Source organism: Asparagus officinalis, chromosome 1, assembly GCF_001876935.1.
Source record: "Asparagus officinalis chromosome 1, Aspof.V1, whole genome shotgun sequence".
In the NCBI taxonomy this organism is placed as follows: domain Eukaryota; kingdom Viridiplantae; phylum Streptophyta; class Magnoliopsida; order Asparagales; family Asparagaceae; genus Asparagus; species Asparagus officinalis.
In genome coordinates, this window is record NC_033794.1 from 121,980,372 (window position 1) to 122,006,383 (window position 26,012).

The following is a 26,012-nucleotide window of genomic DNA, read 5'->3' on the forward strand; positions in this document are numbered from 1 at the left end:
CGAGCTACTATCATAAGCAGGTTTATGTACATTTTGAGGTAGCTATATTATATAAAGTGTCAGGCTTGACTTGTGCATGGAACTTATCTTGTGCACATGTCACTCTTGTCGCGAAGCCCATGTTTATAAATTTCGAGCTACTATCATAAGCAGGTTTATGTACATTTTGAGGTAGCTATATTATATAAAGTGTCAGGCTTGACTTGTGCATGGAACTTATCTTGTGCACATGTCACTCTTGTCGCGAAGCCCATGTTTATAAATTTTTGCTATAGTTCGAGGTGTGACAATATCAATTTTAAGAAAAGAAAAAAAAATTCCCTCTCTATGGCTCCTGAAACTAACAACAAACTTAACCCCCCCTCCCCCCAAAAAAACCAAAAAACAAAAAACCACAAAAATAAAATAAAATTTGGATTCACGTTAGAAAGAATATAACGGTCGTTTTATCCCAAAAAGTTGAAAGAATATTTTTCCTTGTTTTAAAAATGCTAGCAAGAAACACTAATTTAGTAATTTTCAAGCAAGAAATATCAAAATATGAAAGATTTAGGAAATCGCGGGTAACTAGATAGTTGGGAGGTTTCACTCTAACTTCGAAGGTCTTAGTATTTGATTCCCATATTAAAAATAATTGAAAGATTTGAGGGACAAATACCGAAATAACCTTCCCCCCAAAAATACCGAAATTAACCTTTTCAAAATTGCATCTAAAAAGACCTCTGCGGAACGATATGTAAGACGAGCGCAAAAGCAGGGTCTCTTTGAAAATTTCACTTTTCGCATCTGCGCCCACTTAAGTTTCTTTGCTGCTTCCTTAGCTTGTCTTGGAGCTCTGAGTGTGATGGAGGCTGGAGAAATTCTGCGCCAAATTTATTCTTTCAAATGCGAGGTTGACAAGGTAATCTTCATAGATACTGATTTTGGTACGATGGAGTTTTTTAAAGCCGCAATTTTGACTATTTTCTTTCCGATTGCGATGTGTGCTTTCCCAATTTGGTAACATTTAGGGTTTTGCTGAGTTTTTAACAATTTCAATTTTTAATTTTTAATTTTTAGGGTCAGATTAAGAGGACAATAGGAGAGAGGGGTTGAAACGAAATTGACATCAATGGGGGATGCACATGTGGTTATTTTCAATTTAGTTTTCCAAGTTGGAAGGCCATTGACTTGCATATGCAGTTGCTTTCCAATATTGTAGAGCCCAATGACTTGGACTCTGTAATATAATTAGTAAACAATAAGCAAGTTGCATTTTATAGACACAAAGTATATAGCACAATGCTTACATGAGCATTGCCGCAAGTCTAATGTCATGGAGGAGGATACACCATCAAATAACTAAAAGGGTTGATTGAAGTCACTCACTCTACAAGAACTATTTTACTAGAACTTCAAATTTTGATCTCCTTATCTCAACACAGAGTTATTTTCTTCATTATCTATAGTGCTACACCTGTCATGTGGATGTCGCATGATGTCAATGTCTTGCAGAGAGATTCCGTGATATTTCACACTATTGTAAAAGGGCCCCCTATTCACGTGGTAATGAAGATGTGTAGGTGTTTTAGTGGCTAACCCCTATAGTACAAGGGGCATATCTCTAATTAACCCAATAAATAAATCATAACTTCAACACATTGTTGTTGTCTACTAAAATTTGATTGATAAAGATAAGTTGATTGCAACATGTGATGGCAATTAATTATTATGAAATGTGGCGTAAAATATTAGTTTCTTACTTTCTTTAGATACCGAGATATTCTTTACAAAATCCTGTTCCACAAAAGAACAGTAAGGGTGCTGTCCGGTGACTTCCTGTTTGAGATCTTGTATACATCATTGCAAATTCCAAATGATTCTTGAGACAAAACCAACTACAAAACTAAAATAAACGAATAAATCAACTAAAGAAATTTATTTGACATGGAAGCAAAAACTAATCTACCACTTTTGACTCTATAAACATATTTCAGAAATCAATGAGATGAGATGGTGAAATTGAGAAATTTGATAAGCCATATTTTCAAACTCCGTTTTCTGCGACTACTATCATCTTTCTTTTGATCCTGAGGCTCTTTCTTGTACATCAAAAAGTTTCTACTATCAGTAGATCCAATAGTTTGTGATGGTTTTAGGGCTTCATCAAAGGTAGCACAATAAAGATAGAATTGACCAGATTCATGACCAAACACTGGGAATCGACCTTCACGAGCATATACTTTGAGCACACTGCGAATGACAGCTTCAACTGATTCCTCCTCATTAACAAATAACCTTATATGCCCTGAACTTCCTTTGACTCTAACACTAATGAGTATCCTGTTGCTGCTGCATTTAGTGGTGGCACTCCTTGTATGCTTGTTTTGCTTCTTGTTAACCTTGTTCGGATGTTGTCGCTTGGACAAAGGAGCTGAAGGGAGAGACATCTTGAAATGAAAAACTGAGAAGAGTTGTTGGGAGCTTAACTGATTTGCTATGAACTGATAATACTACACTGTGACAGGATATATATAGAAGTGAGATGTGATAAGCTAATTCGAGTCTAGTTAGGCTGCTGCAGTCCTTATCACAAAAGGACAAGGAAATGGCGGCTTATGGTCTTCTATTTCTGCTGTTAATATAAAATGCATTGTGGATGCATTTTTCCTGGCTTTTGTTTATAATAGGCATGTGATGTTTGAAATGTTTCAGTTTGTAAATGCTTTGGGTTTACAGCACATGCCACTTTTTTTTCTTTTGTTGTTGTTGTTGTTGTCCCAATGAGCCATAAAATACTATAGAAAATTATGATAAAATGAGGGGTTTTCTGAAAGCAGTCCTGGTTAATCTTGTTTCTTACTCTCTCTTGTTTATCTGTTCGTGAAAAAGGAGCAGACAAGAGAAACTCTTTCACTAGATTTTTTTCATTTAAGGGCAGGATGTAACACCACAAATGTTAGATGCGGACATCGGGAATATATGAAGAATTTGAGTGGTTTAAATAGGAAAGCCCAAGACTCAAGTGTAGCATCATCTAGTCGATTTTAGCAATGGTTTGAACCAAATAGCGCGCTACACTCAGTGGGTCCCACGGCTTACATCATACAAACGGGCTTGCAGGCCCGGGGCGTGACTAATGGTATCAGAGAAGTTAGCAAGCCGAAACTGTGGAGCTAAGTGCTATACAGGCCTAAGTGCTACATTGCGTGACTCCGCACAACGTGGTGGTGATGCTGGGATGGGCCAATTGTCATGCTGCGACAAGGACGTCACATTTGTAAGGTAGGGTGATTGTAACACCCCAAGTGTTAGTCCTACACCCAGAATCTATGATGAGTTTGAGCGGTTTAAATAGATAACCCCAAGACTCAAGTATAGCATCGGCTAGTCGATTTTGATAGTAGTTTGAACGAAATAACACGCCACACTCAGGGCCTGTTTGTTTGCAGTGAAGTAATTGTGAAATAGCAGAAGTAGAGAAAGTAGAGGCTACTTCTGCTACTTGTAGGAAAAAATATATGTTTGTTTCTCTTGAAAATCTACTTCCGCTACTTCTTTAAATGATGATGTGGCGTCTATGTGGCATCTCCATTTCCTTAATATTTTCACGTCTTCGAATGCACTGAAATACGGTGGAAGTTAATGTAGGGTGGGGTCCACCAGGAAAAAACGATTCTCAAAACTATAATTAGGTAGTGATCAGATTTCCTTCTTATCTATATCCTCACAACCAACTGACTCTTTCTTCGTGGTGATCTGTGCCAAAATTAGGTGTTTTTGGGTGATAGAGGGGTTGCTCGGTTTGATAATATGGAGTGCATTCTCTTGGTACTCTTGATTATTTAAAAAAATGTTGGTGATCTTTATGTCTGGTTATTTCACAAAAATTTTGCTCGTCATATGTAGTTATAGTTGGAATTATAGGTATTTAACATTGGATGATTACGTATGATCAAATGCTTGGTTTTTTTATGTTGGTGACCTGTTATGAATCTTTCCACTCAATTTTACTCAAGTAGACTCATTATCTACGCCGAAATCATGAATTGTCAAATTTTGTAAGCTCTCATTCATAAATTATGAATACATTCCCCGTTTTTGGCTAATTGTTCTATTTCTAATTGTTTAATCTAAAACCTTTTCTCTTTTTTAAGTTTATTTTCTATGCAAATTCTCTCATGATTCCCTATAATCATTAATGTCATCTGGTACAAATATATGAGCTGCCTCCGAGACATATTCTTATTCTATCATCTGGTACAAATATATGAGCTGCCTCCGAGACATATTCTTATTCTATGACATGCAATTGTTAGTCCACTTGATATTAAAAAAAAGTTAGCTGCCTCCGAGACATATTCTTATTCTATGACATGCAATTGTTAGTCCACTTGATATTAAAAAAAAGTTAGCTCTTTTTTCCTTCTTTTCGTCTACAAATTATTTATATATGCTCCGTATATATAGTTATCACTTAGCCTCTTTCAACACTTTTAATTGTAAATTGTAACATGTCAACAAAATAAGAGCAGAAACATAGTCTTATAATTACTTCATAGTAATATTTTTAAATATTATCCAAACAAAAAAAGTAAATGAAGAGGAAGAAATTCTACTTCCATTACTTCTAAAAAAATATGAAACAAAAAAAAAGTTATTTCTGGTACTTCCTATTTCATAGTTTTGAAAGTTACTTCTGTAACCTACTTTTTACTTCCAATACTTCCATTATCCAAACGGGTCCTTAGTGGGTCCCATGGTTTACATCGCGCCAACGGGCTCGCGGGCCTAGGATGTGACACATGATGGACAAGATATGATAAAAGGATACTGTTGTGTTTTTTAAATTTGGATTTCATCCCAAAATGTCTGTTCATGAGAAATTTAAATTAGTTTCTTATCAATAGTGTTATTAGCTTGTTATGCATGTTTAGGACAAGTATATGAGCATATAGCGAAAGGGAGGATGTGAAGGAGAATCATAAAGCATCAAGCAGTTGTTGCCTAAATATTATAAGATGCATATGTAGTGTTTGATGAAACTTTTTTTTAACAACTCAGAGGGTGCGTTTGTTTACCATTGCGTTTGTGTTGTTTTCATTGCGTTTTTTAAAAAAAAAGAAACAAAACGCGTTGGTTACCATTCCGTTTTTCCGTCCAAAACACTACCAACCCCCAACTTTAAACGATTTTCTCAAAACAAGAAAAAGGTGTTTAAGGTCTGCTGTTTTCGTTTTTATTTAATATTAATATATAATATTAATATATATTAATATATATATATAATATTTAATATATTAATATATATTAATAATATATATAATATATTAATATATTTAATATATTAATATATTTATATATTAATATATTTAATATATTAATATTTTAATATATTAATAAAATACTAATTAATATATTAATATTATTTAATATTAATATATTAATATTAATTAATATTAATATTAATATATTAATATTAATATATTAATATTAATATTAATATATTAATATTAATATATTAATATTAATATTAATATATTAATATTAATATATTAATATTAATATTAATATATTAATATTAATATATTAATATTAATATTAATATATTAATATATTAATATTAATATATTAATATTAATTAAATATATTAATATTAATATTAATTAATATTAATATTAATATTAATTAATATTAATGTAAATATATTAATATATTAATATTAATATATTAATATTAATTAAATATATTAATTAATATATTAATTAATATTAATATATTAATATTAATATATTAATATTAATTAATATATGATTAATTTTCCTTTTTTGCTGAATATATGATTGTTTTAGAAAAACCATCTGATCCATCCGATCCAATGTGTTTTTCAAACGATTGCAAACACTTTTGGGAGAAAAACCAAACACCAATGTGTTTTTCTAGAAAAAGTCATTTATATAAATTCAAAAAGGCTGATAATTGATGAATCTGAGAAAAAACTAGATGGCAAATAGTCAATCCTAGGAAAAATAATTTTTTTCGATATGATATGTAATAAGAATGGCTATGTCAAGCAGAAGTTTCAGAATGTGTAAAAGAATGGAATAAAAGTTGCTTTAATGCAGTATTGATGGAAAGTCTACAAACATGAGAGGTGCAGATATAATGGAATAAGGAAATTTTTTTAAAACTAGGTTAGGTTCTGTTCAACCAAAATGTCCAAACCATATTGTTGAATTAATTTTCTTAAGCCAAGCGATTATTTCAGCACATATTTGGATGTTAGGTTGCAGAGTTCCTGTAGTTGGTCTTCTGTTTCATATGTTGTTCAGTAACTTACGAAAGGAAAGAATTTAGACATAAATAATTAAATGCATCTTCTCCTTTGTTCAGTTAAATTGTGAAAGTCGTAGGAATACAATGCTATGACATTTTACTGGTTTAAGGTTAAATCATCATTTTGTCTGTTACAAATGGGATCTCCACAATGTTACCTAGGTACTTCTATCAGGAGCCGAACCCAGAACCAACCTGGTCCTGTACCGAGACTTCTTGGACACTTTTTGAATATTTGCATATGTTTATTCAGGTGTATACTCAAGCATATAATGCATGTTTTATTTTAAAGCACTCCTCATGCACTTCTTCGGCGTATACCCTATGCTTCCCATTTTCTTATATATTGATCTCATTTTAATGAAAAATCAATATTGATCTTATATAAATTATTAATTTTAATACATAGGAATATACATAACATACATACATATAGCCCTACATCTTACAAATTTTCAGTGTCCCATACCCGTACTCATACGGCCTGCAACTTAGGACCTCCATTTCTTTACTGCAAAGAATAGGTTTTAGGTTTTATGTGTTCCTTAGCAAAGGTTTGATTCTTCAAATAAAATTGGATTCCTCTACCAACTGAGAGGTTCTCCGTTGGTCAAGGGAAGAAGCTTGGGGATTGATGAGGGGAGGGTGGTCCAAGATTCAGGTACAAACATAAAGAACAAAGTAACTTGTGGAGATTAGTAACAATGCCATCCAAATACTTAACCAACTTCACAGACTCATAGTATTAGTTGTGTAATGAGCTGATTTGAATTCTTTTTGAATTGAAAGCCTTCCCAATTTACTAACAGGCAATGGCAGAGATTACCTTTCTTTATGATGAACATGCATTACCAGAAAGATGTACATTGAGGGAATTAAGAGACTGTATAAGACCTTAGTGCAGAAATCAAGTTCATATAAGTGAAACAATTGATGCTTCTATTTGCATGTATAGTTTGATCTTTATTGCATGACTTCTTTTATTCTGCATTTTGCTCTACCTTGTCTGATGATGAAAGTGCTCTCAAAAACTCAATTGCTTCACTAACGATGCTAGGTCAATGAGGAAATTGGGCTAACTATTCGGAATACAAGACAGATAGAATGTGAGATTATAAAATGCTCCGAAATTGAAAGGAGTTGCTTCATGAAAGAGTCTGAATTGGCAAAGATGGTGTCAATTGCAGAATTTGAGCTGAATGATTTGATCCCACTGGCTGGTATGGTTCCCATTTCTTGTTTTATTGCATTTCCTTTACATAATGTTGGTTCATTGTTTAGGTCATCACTGGGGATATTCTTAAAATAAAGTTTGTTAGACTTTCATGGAAGACCATCCTATGGATGCTCCTCATTGTTAATAGTGATTTAGACATCTAAATTAGAATAACTATGAGAGACTAACTGATGTAAAAAATTGTGAACAGGCATCAGATGTATCATATTCATTAGATAAGCAAAGTCTCTTCTGCAACCACATGTGCATGTCTTGAGTTTGTGAGACCATACATCTTTTCATACTTAGGTTGTTTTTGAACCACTCATAGGATCACCATGGGGTTCTCGTAGTGTGTTACCGCCATGGATTCCTGAGGAAGCTTATTTTGAGAACCGAGATCAATTTATCTTTATAAAAAATTATACTTCCATTGTGTTGTTGACTGGGATAAATGGCTTACAACAGCTAAATCCTACAATAACATGAACTGTAAATAATCTGGTGCTTACAATTTTTGACTGATGCTTGGCGTCCTTCCTTCCTCTTCACCGTCCTTCATTTAATACTTTTCGAGGGTGGTTTTTTTTTTGTACGCAATGATTTTGATCATTTATCGAATTTTCTTCTGTTATACACTTGGGGTTTTTGATTTCATCACACCTTATTGTTGCGTTAATGACTATTAGGAATGATATATTAAGAAAGTTAAGTTTGTTCTGAATTAAGGCTTTCGTTATAGGTATATTTATCTTTTATGCTTTACAAAATAAGTAACTTTTCTTACATGTCCTTTATAATGCTTTGACATAGTGCTAAATGAGATATGAATAACCTAAAACAAACACATTAAAGAAATTCTCTAAGCCTGCAATCTCCTTAACATACATATAGCAGGACCTGAGTTCCATATTGTTTTGCAGCTTCCAGAAAGACCTCTGCTGAACAGATAGACAAAGAGCTAGAAATGCTTAAAAAGAACATGGATGAGACCAAACAAAGAATCTCAGCCAAGAGGTATCCTCAAGTTTCATCATTCATTTTTTATGGAAATTTTTCATGATTCCTTACCCATCCTTTTCCATTCTTAACTAAGTTGAACAACTTTTTTTAGTTATTTGCATTTCTTGCTGTGATGTTATAAGATATGAGAACTAGGAAAGTTTCACCACAGAGATAGATATCATAATGGTGCTTCTAAACATGTAAATGTACTTTGTAGCTTGGTTGGGGAATTGAATACTATTTACTTTTGTCTTGCTTGTTGAGTGCCCATGTAATTCAAATTCAGAAATTACACAGTATACAGCGAAGCAGGTGCTGATAATCATCACAGAGGACATTAAGTTTAGTTTTAAAGAATACCACAACAAGATAAACTAGCTTTAAGCATGTATACCCATGTAAGTAGCGAGATTTAAGTGTGAGGTTGATAGTCTGTTGTATATACACTCATTCATATTGAGCATCGCTCTTCTCAGGCTATGTGCTATACTTGGATCTGCATTAGGTGCGTTTGTTGTTTATTCGAATATGCATGTAGTTATTGGTAAATATTTTACCTAGATTTCTTTCTATTTCTTCCAAACGTTTGTTTGATTAAACTTTATACAAATCAACTTGGCTGTGATGCTTACAACCAAGTTCAGATATTCTCCATTAGAAATGAGTGTTTGGACTTCCCCTTTCCCCCTCCTATATTTTCGTGTTTAGGATAACTATAAAGAAAAGTTAGGCATTTTTTTTAAAGAAATGTTGTGAAGATAATATTGTAATGCTCTAATGAGACAACCACTATACATAAAAATTAAAGAAATGTTGTGAAGATAATATTGTAATGCTCTAATGAGACAACCACTATACATAAAAATGTTGTGAAGATAATATTGTAATGCTCTAACGAGACGATGCTCTAATGAGACAACCACTATACATAAAAATGTTGTGAAGATAATATTGTAATGCTCTAACGAGACAACCACTATACATATTTGTTTCTTTACCAAAGTGCCAGGTTCTACTATGTCCTTTGTTGTTAAACATATTTTTATATTTATGTTAACACTCATTTATTTTTCCTTCCTATAAAATGTCATTTCACGAGAAGCTTGTCAGGTGGTCCAAAGACCAAACAAAGGCGCAGTAGTAGTATGATAATGATTTTTGGTCATCAACTCATCAGGTTAAGGTTTCTGGTTAAGCGATCCAGTGACAGTATGATGTAGGAAATAACAAAGAGGACATGTTACAAAATAAACAGTTTGGTATGTTAATCGAAGTTGTTTTCTTAGTGCATATTTCTTCTGGTTTTTACTTATGTCAATTCAGTTATCTTTCGTGTTGTTTTGAATTACGATCCTAACAGGGTAATGAAACAATATACAAAGTTCTTACTGAATATGCTATTGTTTGGTTGTATGATTTTCATGGGGAAATGTGGAAGGAATAGAGGCAGCTGTGATGGTAGAGACTGCTCTCTAGATGTGCAGAGTTGATTAGATAATCTAATAGATACTTCTGTTATCAGGAACTTTTTGGGCTATTGCATGGACTATACATTCTTAATTGGTTCCTGATTTAATAGTCTGGAGAAAATACATGTGCGGTACTTTTTAATCTGCTAATATTATCCCACTCAGGAAAAATGGTGAAATCCATCTGCACAATAATAAATGTGCTTCTGAATATGAATTCGTTTATAAAGTCGCTTCCAAATAAAATACCTAATTTGTAATAATGTTTTGTGATGCCGCTTAAAAGGAAACATTTTCCATTGCATTGAAAAGAAAGATAAGAAATATCGTCGCATTACACGTCTAGAATTGAAAAAAAATCAGTGTCACTATGTTTTCTTTTGATGTTTCTATTATTCTATTCTGTTTTTCTAATACTGCAGACAGGTTCTAAAATTTTTAAAGTTATAATTGTTTATCTTTCTCCAACATTGGTGGATTTTATTATTGAGACATGCTTGGACATAACAATGGGATCATTTATGCAGGGAGAAATTCGTTGAACTATGTGATAGTTTCCAGAATGATATTGGGAAAGGGAATAATGATGAGTTAACTATAATATTGTCGGAGAAAAAGGCACTTGAGTCTGAAAAGCATGATCTGAATATGAAAATCCATGCCCTACAAACTTCAACAAGAGAATACCTTGAGGAGATTCTTGAAGAAATTCAAAATTCAAGTTCTGGTAAAACTATCTCTATTACTCTCTTTGTTTATTTCTGAGACCCTATGATTCCATCATTCGAGCTTCACATTTTGTAGTTTAGGATCTGATGTGCTATAGTTCAGTTAAATATCAATCACGTGCTGGGTTACGTGAGTTCTTTTATGATGAAGCCGTATCCATACCCGACACATACCTTGGACGTCCCTGTATCTAAACTTCATGGACACTCATTGGATCTAGGCATACATTCAGACATGTACTCAATTATATTATATATGTTTTGATTTAAAATACTTGTCATATGCTTCTTGGACGTATATCCTACACTTCATGTACATTTATGGAAACTCATTAGACATGGCTCGGGTTTGTTTTAGCCCCTATCAAATTAAAAACTATGATTTAAAATGGTGGTTTTAGTGTCTAATTAAAAAATAGGCACTTTTCACTTTACAATATAATAATAATCAACATAATGAAAGAAACTTAAAAATATGATAGGAATTTATATCCAAATAGCACATGTTCTTATGTAAATTAGTAATTTCAATATATATATGTAGCCATGTCCTCCTACCCTACGTTTTACAAATTTGCCGTGTCCCATGCCCGTACTTGTTGGGAAATTACCCTGATTCCCCTATTGCCAGATTTGAGAGAAAGCGAAAAATAAATTGCGCAAAATTGGGGGACACGCAAGATTTACGTGGTTCGGCACAAAATTGCCTACGTCCACGGGCTGGTGCAGATCTTTCACTATTTGGGAGAAATTTTACAACACTCAATTTTTCTCACAACTCAATCCCACTCTGAAAATTGCTCACAATTTTCTCTCACAAAGACTTTTCTCTAAGCCTCTCTTTTCTCTCTCTTGTTCTTCTATAAGAGGAGTTGTTTCTGGGGATGAGTTTTCCTTAAGAGATTGGGGACCTATTTATAGTGTTTGGAAAGACACTATGCACTAATATTTTAATACTGGTGGGGCCCGCCGGTGGGGCCCACGTACAATTTTTTCTTCTCCCCTGTCATTCACCGAATTCGGTGATTTGAGGATTGTCTGCATTTTTGTCAACTTTGGTGGCTTGAAGCTTTTCGGTGGCTCACCATTTTTGACTAAAGCTTTCTTCTTTTTCAACAAAAGAAGCACCGCCACCATTTTTTTCTTCCTGCCATTTGACTATGGCATACTCCTTTCTCTTTCAAGAAAAAAAACGTGGCTACTGAAAGTCCTCCCTTTTTAATCATCAAAAGTCCTCCTTCCCTTTTTGACTAACAATCTCCCACTTGAAGACTGGTTTTAATCTGTCTTCACACCTCGATCTATGCAGCAGCTCTTCCCGGTCTTTATACTATTGCAGGCCAACTGAAGCTGAACACAGCTTCAGTTTGTCAATAGTCACCGTCTTTGTCAGCATGTCTGCCGGATTTTGAGCTCCACTGATCTTTTCAAGCTTCAAAATTCCATCTTCCAGAAGTGACCGGATAAAATGATACCGCATCTGTATGTGCTTTGTTCTGGAATGAAAAGATGGATTCTTCGCTAGATGAATAGCACTTTGACTGTCGCAGTATAAGACATTGTCTTCTTGTTTCTTGCCTAATTCATCCAAGAAATTTTGAAGCCACACCATTTCCTTGCTGGCTTCTGTAACAGCGACATATTCTGCTTCAGTTGTGGAGAGAGCAACTATCTTCTGCAGTTGAGAAGCCCAACTCACTGCAGTACCTCCTAGAGTATATACATACCCTGTAGTGCTCTTTCTGATATCAACATTTCCTGCTAGATCAGCATCTACATAGCCTGTTAGTATTGTATCTCCACCTTTGAAACAAAGTGCTTTACCTGTAGTGCCTCGTAGATATCTGAGGATCCACTTGACTGCTTCCCAGTGTACCTTGCCTGGATCATTCATGTACCTGCTAACAGCTCCCACTGCTTGAGCAATATCTGGTCTTGTACAGACCATGGCATACATTAGACTTCCAATTGCTGAGGCGTACGGGACATTCGCCATGTGTGCACGCTCTTCATCTGTCTTCGATGACTGTTCTTTAGAAAGTCTGAAATGAACACCTAAAGGTGTACCCACTGGTTTTGCATCTTGCATGTTGAACCTGGAGAGTACTTTGTTGATGTACTCAGCCTGTGATAACATCAAGATTCTAGACTTCGTGTCTCTCTTGATCCTCATTCCAAGAATCTGCTTTGCAGCACCAAGATCTTTCATCGCGAACTGTTTTGACAATTTCTGCTTCAAATTTATAATCTCTTGCAGATCTGATCCTGCAACGAGCATGTCATCAACGTATAACAATAAAATAATGAAGCTATTGTCAAACCTCTTGATATAGCAACAATGATCTGCTTGGCATCTAGTGAAACCGTTGCTGCCCATGAAGTTGTCAAACTTCTTGTACCACTGTCTGGGAGCTTGTTTCAATCCATACAAGCTCTTCTTCAAACGGCATACTAGATTTTCCTTGCCTGCCTTCATGAAGCCTTCTGGTTGCTTCATATAGATCTCCTCTTCCAAATCACCATGAAGGAAAGCTGTTTTTACATCTAACTGCTCAAGATGTAAATTCTCAGCAGCTACAATTTTCAACACTAATCTGATTGTAGTTAGTTTCACAACCGGAGAAAAAATTTCATTGTAGTCGATACCTTCCTTTTGCTGAAAGCCTTTGACAACCAACCTTGCCTTGTAGCGTTTGTTCCCATCATGTTCTTCTTTGATCCTGTAAATCCATTTGTTATGAAGAGCTTTCTTACCTTGTGGTAATTCAGCTAAGTCCCATGTCTGATTTGACATGAGCGAGTCCATCTCATCTTGCATAGCAGACTCCCACTTGACTGAATCCTTCACCTGTATTGCTTCGTCATAACACTCTGGTTCACCACTGTCAGTCAGCAACAGGTAGTGCAAAGAAGGCGAATAACGCTGGGTTGGCTTAGGAATTCTGGAGGAGCGTCTCACTTCTGGCGTGCTTGGTTCTTCTTGAACTGCTTCAGGGCTTGTTTGAACATCACGTGCTTGGTTCTTCTTGAACTGCTTCAGGGCTTGTTTGAACATCATTTTCAGAAATCTCCTCAAATTCAGCAAATTCCTTTGTTTCAGCTTTTGTACTGGAGCTACTTGATTCTGCAGTTGATCTGTCTTTGTACATCACATTCTCATTGAATATGACATCTCTGCTTCTGATGATCTTACGATTTTCATAATCCCAAAATCGGTAACCAAACTCATCACCACCATAACCAACAAAAACATATTTGTTAGATTTGGCATCAAGTTTACTTCTTTCAGCAGAATCTATGTGTACATAAGAGATACAACCAAAAATTCTTAAATGTGAAAGGTTTACCTCTTTTCTGCTCCAAGCTTCTTCCGGTATTCCACCATCCAAGGGAACTGAGGGTCCGCGGTTGATTAGATAGGCTGCGCAGTCCGGCATGTATCCTCATGCTTCTGGCACGTTCATTCAAAGTTCTGTTCATGCGCTCTGCTACGCCATTCTGCTGTGGTGTCATGGGAACTGTTTTCTCCATCTTGATCCCGCTGTTTGCGCAAAACTCTTTGAATCTACTGTCTTTGTACTCTCCTCCTTTGTCTGACCTCAACTTCTTTATCTTCAAACCAGTTTCATTTTCCACCATGGCCTTCCATTTCCTGAAGGTATCAAAGACTTCTGATTTCTTCTTTAGAAAATAAACCCACACCTTCCTTGTAGAATCATCAATGAAGGTGACATAGTACAGTGAGCCTGCAAGAGATGAGACTGGAGATATTCTCTAAGTTAGAGGTTATATAGAGAGTACCACTTTTCTTACCTCGAGCAATGACGAGTGCTCCTTTGGTAATCTTCCATTCATGACCCGAGAAGGTTGTACAATAACCCTCTCCATCAAGCTGTCCCACAGAGATCAAATTTCTTCTAAGACCAGGAATATGTCTCACTCCTTGCAGCTTCCATGTGGTCTGATTTGGCAATTTTAATCGAATGTCTCCCTTGCCAACAATCTTCAAGGTTTCATCATCTGCTAGATGTACCTTTCCGAAATCACCGCTGACGTAGTTCTCCATGATTTCTCGGCATGGGGTGGAATGAAAAGATGCCCCTGAATCAAGAATCCATGATTCAATCGGACTGTTGACGCTTAGAATCATAGCATCACCTCCTTCCTCGGTCACGTTGGCAGACTCCTGTGCGCCGGTGTTTTTCTTCGGTGCCCGACACTCCCTCTTGAAATGACCCTTCTTGCCACAATTGTAGCACTTGAAGTCTTTCTTTCCTGATCTAGATTTGCTCCTTCTAGATTTTGATCTGCCGTGATTTGAACTTCTTTCTGAAGTTCTTCCCCTAGACTCCGTGTGTAAAGCTGAGGAGGTTGAAGCTTCACCCGATTCTCTCCGTCGGATCTCTTCACTAAGAACCAGATCACGAACATCATCGAACTTCAACTTGTTGCTTCCCGATGAGCTACTCACAGCCGTGACTGTAGCGTTCCAGCTTTCTGGTAGAGAAGAAAGAAGTATCAATGCTCGTACTTCTTCATCAAATTCAATCCCAACTGAACTCAACTGGGTTGTGACTATGTTGAGTTCATTGAGATGTTGAGCTGTCGATGCGCCTTCCGTCATTCGCAAATTGAACAGCCGCCTCATCAAGTGGACTTTGTTTGAGGCAGAGGGCTTCTCGTACATGCTGCAGAGAGCCGCCATAAGACCCGCCGTGGTCTTTTCCTTTGCTATGTTGAAGGCAACGTTGCGGGATAGCGTCAATCGGATAACTCCAAGGGCTTGTCTGTCGAGGAGAGCCCACTCTTCATCCTTCATATCATCTGGCTTCTTTCCCGAGAGAGGTTGATACAGCTTCTTCTGGTACAGATAATCTTCGATCTGCATCTTCCAAAAGCCGAAGCCCGCACCATCGAACTTCTCAATTTTCACCTTCCCTTCATCTGCAGCCATAGCTCCCACTCGAATCTGACTTCCTCTGGATCGTTTCTGATAATTTCTGCGAACCACCTTGTATTAGGATACCTCTGCCGACAAGTCAGTACCGCCGGCAAAATTCCACTATTCACGAAATGTACTATTCACGTGAATAGTAACCTTGCAGAAATTTGACAGACGTCACAACCAGAGCTCTGATACCAGTTGTTGGGAAATTACCCTGATTCCCCTATTGCCAGATTTGAGAGAAAGCGAAAAATAAATTGCGCAAAATTGGGGGACACGCAAGATTTACGTGGTTCGGCACAAAATTGCCTACGTCCACGGGCTGCTGCAGATCTTTCACTATTTGGGAGAAATTTTACAACACTCAATTTTTCTCACAACTCAATCCCACTCTGAAAATTGCTCACAATTTTCTCTCACAAAGACTTTTCTCTAAGCCTCTCTTTTCTCTCTCTTGTTCTTCTATAAGAGGAGTTGTTTCTGGGGATGAGTTTTCCTTAAGAGATTGGGGACCTATTTATAGTGTTTGGAAAGACACTATGCACTAATATTTTAATACTGGTGGGGCCCGCCGGTGGGGCCCACGTACAATTTTTTCTTCTCCCCTGTCATTCACCGAATTCGGTGATTTGAGGATTGTCTGCATTTTTGTCAACTTTGGTGGCTTGAAGCTTTTCGGTGGCTCACCATTTTTGACTAACAGTACTGGTACCCGTACCCGTTTCCATGCAACTTAGATCACATGTCAATTTCACGCTAGTCAACTTATAGTATCTTCTTGTTTATGGTTTAATTGTTTACAGTAATTAATGTTATATGTCAATCATTTTCTCATAATTATTTAGTTGGGGAAGTACCAAAATAACTAATGAACATAGGTATTTTAGTTTCAATATAAGTTTGATTATGGGTTTTGTCTTTCTAGTTCTAAGTATTTTTCTTGCAATACTGCAACTGCAATTAGTGGCTCCATCTCTATGTTTTGAGAAACTCCTAAAAGCTGTTACTCTCCATAGGTTTAGAGGCTGAGATACAACGTCGAATGTCAGAAAAGGCGGAGCTTCTCAAGGATATCGGTGACTTGAAGAATCTATTGTGTTCAATAAGTCTATCAGAAGATTCCTCCATGTAAGTCTTTTTATGTAACTAGGTTTCTTATAATTAACACACAGAATTGATTCTTTTATGCAGTAACTGCAGCTTATGCAATCCCTATTTGAGATTTTATCTTTTCCCTTGATCTAGCGGCACTAAGCTTTTCAAGATATTCAGCTTTTCAAGATATTCATGCACCCTACAAAGACCCGTCAAGTTTATTAACTGAGGAATCATCCATTAAAGTAGAAATAGTTCATAGATGATGACATAGCTCAAAATCTCAATAATATGTTATCATGTTCAACATGATATCTTAGGAAAGTTTATTTATCAATACGTTCTATCCACAAGATACAGACTGCATAGATGAATCTTAACTTGTCCTGTAGCTAATAATTTTTAACTTGCTCGTAGAACAGTGGACAAGCTCGCTTTGTGTCCATTCATGTCTTTAAGTAGGTGAACACATATACAATTACCAAATCCCTCACTGGAAAAGCCTGACTTGCATCTAATCTGATTGCCTCCTTAACCCATAACTAGAAGTTAACATGACAGCAGAGAAGTCTTATACCAAATTAAGGCAGTCAGCTGCTTGAATCGCTTTTCTACATTGAGCTCCGCTAAGTGCCATTTGCTCTTATTAAGTAACAGCACACAGTCAGATTATTTCTAGCCAGTGCACTTATCGGTTGCCATTGCACATTTACGGAACATCTCGATCACTCTGTTTACATTGATAAATGCAATGTCTCATCATGTATAGAGGGTCTATGAACTCCATGAACTTGGATGCCATGGAATGCTCACCCTAATATTTACTGTATGTAGTTCAATGTAGAAACTACTCATCTAGTTCCACTTGCTTTGGAAGTCATAAATATTTACAGATCTACCATTGTGTGTGTTAAATTCTCATTCACTACTCACTGTCCTGATGTATTGATTACACTGTTTTTTACAACAATAGTTATTAGTTTAGTTTGACATTTTGAAGTATTCTAGCATATTCATAATCTTTTGTTGCTTCATTGGTAAATCATGTCAGATTAAATTTTTTTTCTCCACAAAAATTTAATTGTAGTATATCACATGTAATGAGATGGATTTTCAATTTACAGAATAAGGATTAAATTACCATGCTTATAGTCATGGGAGGACTCTCAAATGTTTGGAAAGGCCTCATATTGTCCTTTTTAAAGTAATTAGATAGATAAATATTAAATTGGTACATGTCATTAATAATGTATAATTAAAAATCTCATACATAGCGGCTTTTGTGTTCAGTCAAGCCTTCAGATATGTTAACATCTGCCATTTCCATCGAACAGCCTATTCCATTTCCATCGAATTTTATTGCATGTTTAGTCCATACCTAACACATTTTTAACAAGAGAAACAAAGTCTATCCCTAAAATTTGACATTTGGAGTTGGCTGTGTGGATTCTTTCTTTCTTTCAGTTTCAATTAACTTAGATCTTATTCATTCTAACGGGTACGCTCATTGGTCTGACCAATCTTCTATGCATATTTTTAGTTTATTCTCATCATTCCATACTTAAATTCACATTAAAATATATCAGAATTGTATAGAAAGCAAAATTATCGGGAAACAAAATCATCTGTTATTTTCTTGTGGAAAAAGGTAAGTAAATTTCTTCTTAGAAATAAGAAGACTATTCCAATTGTGATATTTGTGACGAAAAAATTGCAGTAAATGTTCAAAAGGAACATCCTGACTCCGCATTGAAGAATTTAAATTATACTCTTATCTCTAACTGATATTAGTTATTCTCATCTGCCCGTACCTATAAACTCTTATCTCTGTCAATTCGTCCTCCAATCTTTTCTTAAATATAAAAAAGTGAGTATATAATGGTTGATTATACATTTGAGAGTCTAGGATATTTAAATTGTAAAATTTTATCATCCTTATGTTCTTTGTGGTGGATTCAAGTTAGGAAACTCTCATCCACTTCCCATATGCTAGGACGTAGTAGATATTCCCAGTTCCGCTCTTTGGTGAAGTCCATGGATTTATTGCCACCCATGAGAAAGACCGTGTTCTAGCATATTCACTTCACAAATGCTTCATTCAGTTTTATTGTAGCTTGTGGTCCTTTATCTTGGCTGATCGTACTCTGAGACAACAGTAGTATGTATAGTCACAAGTCTCTTCCGAAGGATGAAATGATTTGGATTTTGTTTTTTGTGATGCAGGAAAAGTTAACAGGACATTTTTCTTGAACCAGAAGCAATTGATCGTCTGCGAAGTAAGCAGTCTGACAATCTCTCTTTGTGCCTCAATGACATCATACAAGTATGAACTCCTGAAAATTATGTCAACATTTTATGTGAATGAAACAATTATCTAGCTTCTTCCTAACCCAATTGCATAGTAGGCTATCATGCTGTTAAAACTCTTAGATGCATCATTATAGTCAAAAGAAATTATGGTTCAGAAAGCATTAACTCAGTATGTAAATATACTATATACAGACAATTAAAAGTGGAGAAGGGGTTTTCGATGTGTTTTTACATCATATATGTTACTGGAAATTGAAATTTTGTTGACTGGGAAGAACTGGATACTATGCTTAAATTTGAGTCTTTAATTTGATTTATTATTTGTAATGTAGGTTATTTGTTTATTTTGTACTCCTGTTATATGTGACTATGGGAGCTATACTTGAAATACTATTTTTTCGGGTAAATAGAAGAAAACCCCCTAACTGTGGACGAATATTGTGAAACCCCCCTAAACTTACAAAATATCAGAACCCCCCAGGAGGGGACTATGACAAGACCCCCATTTACCTTTGAGTTTATTAGTAGACCCCCTTTAACTTTGACATTTTATCATAACACCCCCCCCAAAAAAAATTACAGGGGTCTTCTGATAAAATCTCAAAGGTACATGGGGTTTTTTCTGATATTTTGAAAATCAAGGGGGTTTTTGTTGTAATTGTCCAATTTTTTTTTCTTTTTTTCTTTTTCTTTTTTTTTTTTTTTGTTTAGACTTTTTTCTATATTATATAAGGAATGAGTCTCGTGTACATCGCTATCTAAATTAATTAATTCCCATACTTCTTGTGATGTAGAGTAATTCTTATCTTCTACTGCGCAGTTCCCTTGAAAGTGATGTTTCTTTTTTTGGTTAGGGGTGTTTGTTTCAAATCCTATAATTTTAGGATATGAATTTCACCATGGGATTTGAAATCTATTAGTGTTTTGTTATGGGTTGGGATTCCTTAAACTTTGTTTGTTTCATCAAAATTATGGGATTTGGAATGCTATAATTTGTAAATTCTTGTTTGTTTCAAACTCAAATTGTAGCATTACAAATTTTAGAATTTGAAATCCATACTTGTAACAAACAAGTTTTAAGATTATCAAAATAATAAATGGTGAATATAAGAATTTTGGTGAGCTTACCCCCTACAAAAAAAATCAAATACAATTTTCCAAAGAACAGGAAGGGGGAAAATCAAAATCTAACTGCAACCTACTAATTTTCCCTATCTGTCCACAATCATTCATTAAGTAAAACGACCAACATTACTTACATAAACATATACATAAACGAGTCATATCATTACTTACTTTCATTTGCACAAGAAAAAAATATTACCTCTTGGGGTTTTTTTTATGGTAAGCTATGATGCACGGATACGGATACGGGACACGGATACGACACGGACACGGATACGGGATACGGCAAAATCCAAAAAAATAGGATACGGGGATACGGCGAGGATTTTTTTTAATTATTATTATATATAGAAAAATTTATAAAATTCAAATAACAATCTAAATTATGAATCTATCACAAAATAACAAGTTTGTAAACAAAAAGGAATTTGAGTACATACTCATTCCATCACAAAATAACAAGTTTGTAAACAAAAAGGAATTTGAGTTCATACTCATTCCATCAAATCACAACATAACAAGTTTCACAACATAACAATTTTGTAAACAAAAAATACATCAAGATTAAGTGGAAGCTAGTTTGATGATTTCTTCTTACAGATTTAATAAGTTGTTGCTCACTGACTTTGTTTTTCTTTTTACAGATTATACTTAGAGTTAAGCAACAATGAGCAAGGATGAAGGATCACTCAAAATTTTCCAACACAACTGCCAAAATATGCATATTCATTTGTGTAATAATTCATTTGTGTAATAATTCTTTTTACAGATTATACTTGAAGTTAAGCAACAATGAGCAAGGATGAAGGATCACTCAAATTAGACAACACAATTGCCAAAATAAATATCCATAATTCATTCATTAAATATGTATATTCATTTGTGTAATAATTCATTTGTCTAATAATTCATTGCCTAACAAAAAATTCATTTGTGTAATAATTTATTGACTAACAAAATTATACTAATTAATAAGTTCTCCTTTTAATAGATAATACTAACAATTAAAAAAATATTCATATGTTAGGAAATTGAGACTGAAATTGAAACTAAAATTGAAAAAATAAATTACCAAATAAAGAATAGGATTGTAGTAGAACTGTGACTTGCTCAGTTGCCAAAATAAGTATCACCAAGCTGCATAAAAAAAGTTAGTTTTTTCAAAAAAAAAAAAGATAAGAGAGACTGAGAGGGACGGAGAGATTGAGAGAGAGAATAAGGAAGAGGAGCGACTCGGGAGAGATCAACAGAAAAGAGAGAGACTTTTTCTTGAGGACTAAGAGAGACCAACAGAAAAGAGAGAGACTGAGAGAGAGTGACTCGGGAGAGATCAAGGAAGAGGAGACTGACCTGGTCGAGCGCCGGTGTCGAGGTCGAGGTCGAGCGTGGGGCGTCAAAGTCGAGGTCGAGCGCCGAGGTCGAGGTCGACGACGTCGAGCGTCGAAGTCGAGGGACGAGGTCGAGGTCGAGGTCGAGGTCGAGTTCGAGCGCCGATCTCGAGGTCGCGTGACGAGGTCGAAGTCGAGGTCAAGAGCCGAGAGGGGGTGTCCAGCGTCGAGATCCAGCAACCAGGACGAGGGAGCGCGGCGTCGGCGTCAGGTAAGTGAAACTTAGGGTTTTATTTTGGGCGATTGGGTTTGGGTTTCGGGTTTACGTGTTTCGGGACCCGTTTTTTTTCTTTTTCTTTCGTTCCGCTGGGTTCCGCCGTGTCTGAGCCGTGTCCAAAACCCAAGTTTGACCGTATCCGTTGCTGTTGACCCGTTGACCCGTGTCGGACACGAATTGACCGTGTCCGACACGTGTCTTGCACGTGTCGTGCACGAATCCGTGTCTGATTCGTGTCAGACACGGATTCGTGGTCTCCGGGGGAGTATCCGTGCTTCATAGATGGTAAGTAAGCAATTTAACATTTTACCAATCATCAGTAAAGTTCAAACAAATTATACACTCAACGTTTGGATCCTTACAAGCCAAAGATCAAACACACCAATACCAGAACAGACTCAGATTTGATTCCTACCAATACATGTAGGGATCAAAATACACCAACTATAGTAAATATATCACAAGTGACATACACAAACAATACTATAATAAAAAACCTACACTAGCATATGATAAACCTGTACAATCCTCTAACCATTCCAGACTCTATAGCTAACTCAACAATATAGAACTCAACAATATAGAATTCCTGATCAAGACTTAGTCACAAATTCTGGAGAAATCTAGACTGTGGGATAATATATTTCATATATTTGTTTTATTATAGAAACAAAACAGGGAGGGAAAAAACTTTCAAATTTTTGTTCTTTATTCTCTTTGTTTTGATGGTCCTTCAATTTTGTTCTGAGGCCCGTGTCTAGATCGCAAGTGTTCAAAATAGCACCGTGCATTTGTTTTGCTTGAGGAAGAGAATCATCAAATTGGAGTAATGCAAACAAGGAGTCATTTCATGGGGAAAGAGATTCTGCTAAAGGCTTGTATGATAGGGGTAGAATGTTTTTGCACACAAACACAAGCTACTGATGCCTAGCTTCGGTGGTTTACTGTAAAAAAATCAACTTTAAATGTATTTTATGTATAAATTGAAAATAAAAGGTGGTTTTCATATAATTACCCTATTTTAAAGTGGTTTTTAGGATAAAACCCTTAAAAATAGCAATTGGGAGTCTAATCCCCCCTAGGGGTGTTTCTCCCCTAGTTTCGTCTTGTTCCTCTTTTGGCCTCTTGTGTATGGTCCCCCCCTCCTTTATTTTGAATTTCAAGAGAGAACCTTCCCCCCTCAAAACCGAATTTCCCCCCCAAAACCGGTTTTCTTCTTCTTCCTCCTCAAGAGTTCTTTCCTCCATTAAAGAACCCATCAATCCCTCAAGAGATTTGAATTTTTGGCGGGTACCCATTTGCTGAAATCTTTTCCTCTTTCAAACGAGGGTCTTGGCCTCCATTTCCGAGCTCGAAGGAAAACTCCTTTGATTTGGTAAGTTTCTCTTCACAAACCCCTTATTTTCTTGCAAAGATCATGTCTTTATGCTTGTGATAGATAAGGGTTTATGGATGAAATAAGCACTTGGGGGGTTTTATTGCAAAAACCGAAACTATAGGGGCTTATTTGCAAAACTCGTGGGTTTGAAATTTTTTGGGGGCTTTTATGCAAACATGAACTGAAATTTGGGAGGCTTGGGTTCATGTTTGTTTCCTCAAGAAATGGGGGTGTTTTGTGCAAGAGGATTAAAGGGTTATTTGAGGGGTTTATTTGCAAAACAGCCCCTAAATGTTTTTAGAGGGGTTTATTTGCAAAATGGCCACGAATTTGGGGCTGAAGTACACAAAGCTTAAACCCTAGACCCCTGATCGAATTTTTGGTAAAAGCATGTGGATGCAAAACCCAAAAGTTCGTGGAGGGACTTTTATGTAAAATTGACCAAATTCTGCAAAAGGGCTCATTTGCAAAATTTGATCAAAATTATAGGGTACCGGGATGTTAGATGATCAAGTATGATGACCATGACCCGGGTCATACGTGTCCTTGACCTGAATTTGGCCTTGAGCACGAGGGGTATTTCGGGTATTTCACCAAAATTTACTGCGAGACGACGATTATCGTTTCGCGTGCACGAAATTCGTAGGTTTAATTAGACTTTAACTACAAAATCCTATTTGTTATTAGGATTTCGAGTCCAAGTGCTTAATTTCCCTTTTTCCGATATTTCGTGTATATATATCGTACCTGATGTACTGCTCTTCATTGCAGATTCCCGATGTCTCCCCGTCGGTCTCGACCTTCCGGGAGTCACCCTTGCTCGCAGCATGGCATGGAGGAGGCTCCTACGACATCGTCTCCAGTGACCTCCTGCTTTGGGGGTAAGAATCTTATATATTTTTTATCCCGGATTGACCTCTCGCGGGTCATGACGGAAGAACCGATACCCCTCCCGCGGGGGTTAAGGTTTCGGACTTGTTTTGCTTAGCCAATTCAAGTCCTCGGGTATATTGGGGCGATCTCGTGTTGCCTTACACCTTATAGGTCGGTATATGTTATCACGTGATTTACGTGGTTATATACCGTCCTCCCGGTGTAGGGCACTCGAAATCGTCTTCGCCAATTATCCCGTGAACAATCTCATTTTGTCTTTATGAGATAGATATTCTGACCCCTTCGCTTTATTGCAGTCGATTTTCCCGGTGGTAGCTTTCCTGTTCATGCGAACACCGGTTGTAGCCGTGAGGTCTTTTCGTCGACTTCTGCTAGGCGGGTGGTTGATCCGTTCCCGCAGTTTGACAGGGATCGTTCAGACGAGTCCTGTCGCCTGATACGAGATGGGGGGCGTCACTGTTTACGCCAGCTCATTACTGACGCTCCTTTTACCGCGGATGCTACGTCCACCCAGGCTTTGAAGAAGCCGGACTTCTTGTTCGGTGATCATGTGGAGGATCCCGACACATTGACTTTCTCAGAGGAGCATTGGCTAAATCTTGAAGAGAGTGCCCTTCTATATATTCCTTCCGTTCCTCGTCATTGTTCCTTTACTCATCTGGAGGGACAAGGTGTGGAAAGACGGATGTCTTGGGAACTCACTGATGACGCTGTGCGGGTTCAGTGTGGGTATGTTTCTCATGGGAAGACCCCTGGTTCAGGCGGATATCATCCTGTTCGTGGTCTACGACCCGGGATCATGGGCCTTGACGCCGCACCCCCAGACGAGATGTTTACAGTTGCTTCTACAGTGAGGAACAGGTTGGCTCTCCTCGGGAGAAGGCTTCCTCACCCGGAGTTCCGATGCTATGGTTGGGCTTCTTCTTTACCCAAGGGGTGGTGGCCCCGTATGACCGACTATGTCTTGGGCCATTGGGAGAAGATTCTGAAGAGCAGTGGCCTGTATGTGCCTATACGGGCTACTATGTATGGACTCCCCGTCAGCTGCCGCCATTTCTTGGCATTGTTGGAGACGTACATGCCTGATAGCAACACCTTTCTGACCGGTGACGGAGAGTTGGGGTTAGCTCTCCATGAGATGCATCAGGTTTCCGGTCTTCTGATGGGAGATTACCCCTATCAGGAGTACTTTCCTTCGAACCAGCAGTTGTGGCGGTTGAAGCATGATGATCCCGATATGTATGCTACCCTCTGGGACCTCACCTGTCACTATCATACTGCCTTGATCCAGATTTCTCCTCCCGCGAAGACCAAGAGGAAGATTAGCTTGAAGCAGTTCGCCACTTATCTGTTCCAGAACTTGGAGGGTAGTTCCAGTGATCCTGTTCGTGAGCGAGATATTTTGACTGTCACTGCCGTTAACGAGTTGGTGGAGAAGAGCGGGGCCCAATCCTATACCATTGCCAGCGCTGAGGGAGCTTTCCCCGCGGGAACCAAGTTTCGTTCGTTCCTTTGCCGAGCGCAGAAGTCCATCGAGCCTCGGTCTCTGTTGGCAGGCTATCTTGCACTCTGGTTGAAGAAGTGCGTTGTTCCTTACCAGTCTTCGGATGCCTTACCTCTTGAGGTGCTTTTTCCCGCGGTTCAGTTGGCTTATGGGAAAGAGCTTTCTTTGCTCCCGGCGATGGTTGCCAGCATTCTTTGCGGGCTTAGGAGTGTGGTCCGTAGCTTTACTCAGGTGGGTCTTGAGCCATCTACTGGGCTTATCTGTCCTAAGGTTGAGCTTCCCTATGCATATCTGATGGCATGGCTCGTTCTTCATCGCCCTGACCTGATGTCAGCGCCTAGTGCTGTTGATGTTCCCGTCCCATATCTGCAGCTGTTGGAGAAGAGCAGATGGCTCGGGAAGAAATTTGAAGACGTTCAGCAG

At 37.0% G+C, this 26,012-nt stretch overlaps 2 protein-coding genes across 2 annotated transcripts in view; both read left to right on the forward strand.

Moving 5' to 3' along the window:
* On the forward strand, window positions 769-21,077 carry LOC109829258. The gene is made up of 7 exons (XM_020396441.1): window positions 769-901; window positions 7,373-7,535; window positions 8,455-8,548; window positions 10,533-10,732; window positions 16,695-16,806; window positions 18,997-19,096; window positions 20,853-21,077. Exons 1-6 carry the CDS (start codon window positions 845-847, stop codon window positions 19,004-19,006), a joined length of 636 nt encoding a protein of 211 aa, XP_020252030.1. The 5' UTR covers window positions 769-844; the 3' UTR covers window positions 19,007-19,096; window positions 20,853-21,077.
* Window positions 23,201-26,012, forward strand: part of LOC109840808 — a 3,614-nt gene continuing 802 nt past the window's right edge. Inside the window, exons 1-2 of the mRNA XM_020409585.1 lie at window positions 23,201-24,072; window positions 24,382-26,008. Of these exons, the coding sequence (XP_020265174.1) occupies window positions 23,970-24,072; window positions 24,382-26,008 (1,730 nt within the window). The 5' untranslated portion in view covers window positions 23,201-23,969. The remainder of the gene's footprint in view (window positions 24,073-24,381; window positions 26,009-26,012) is intronic.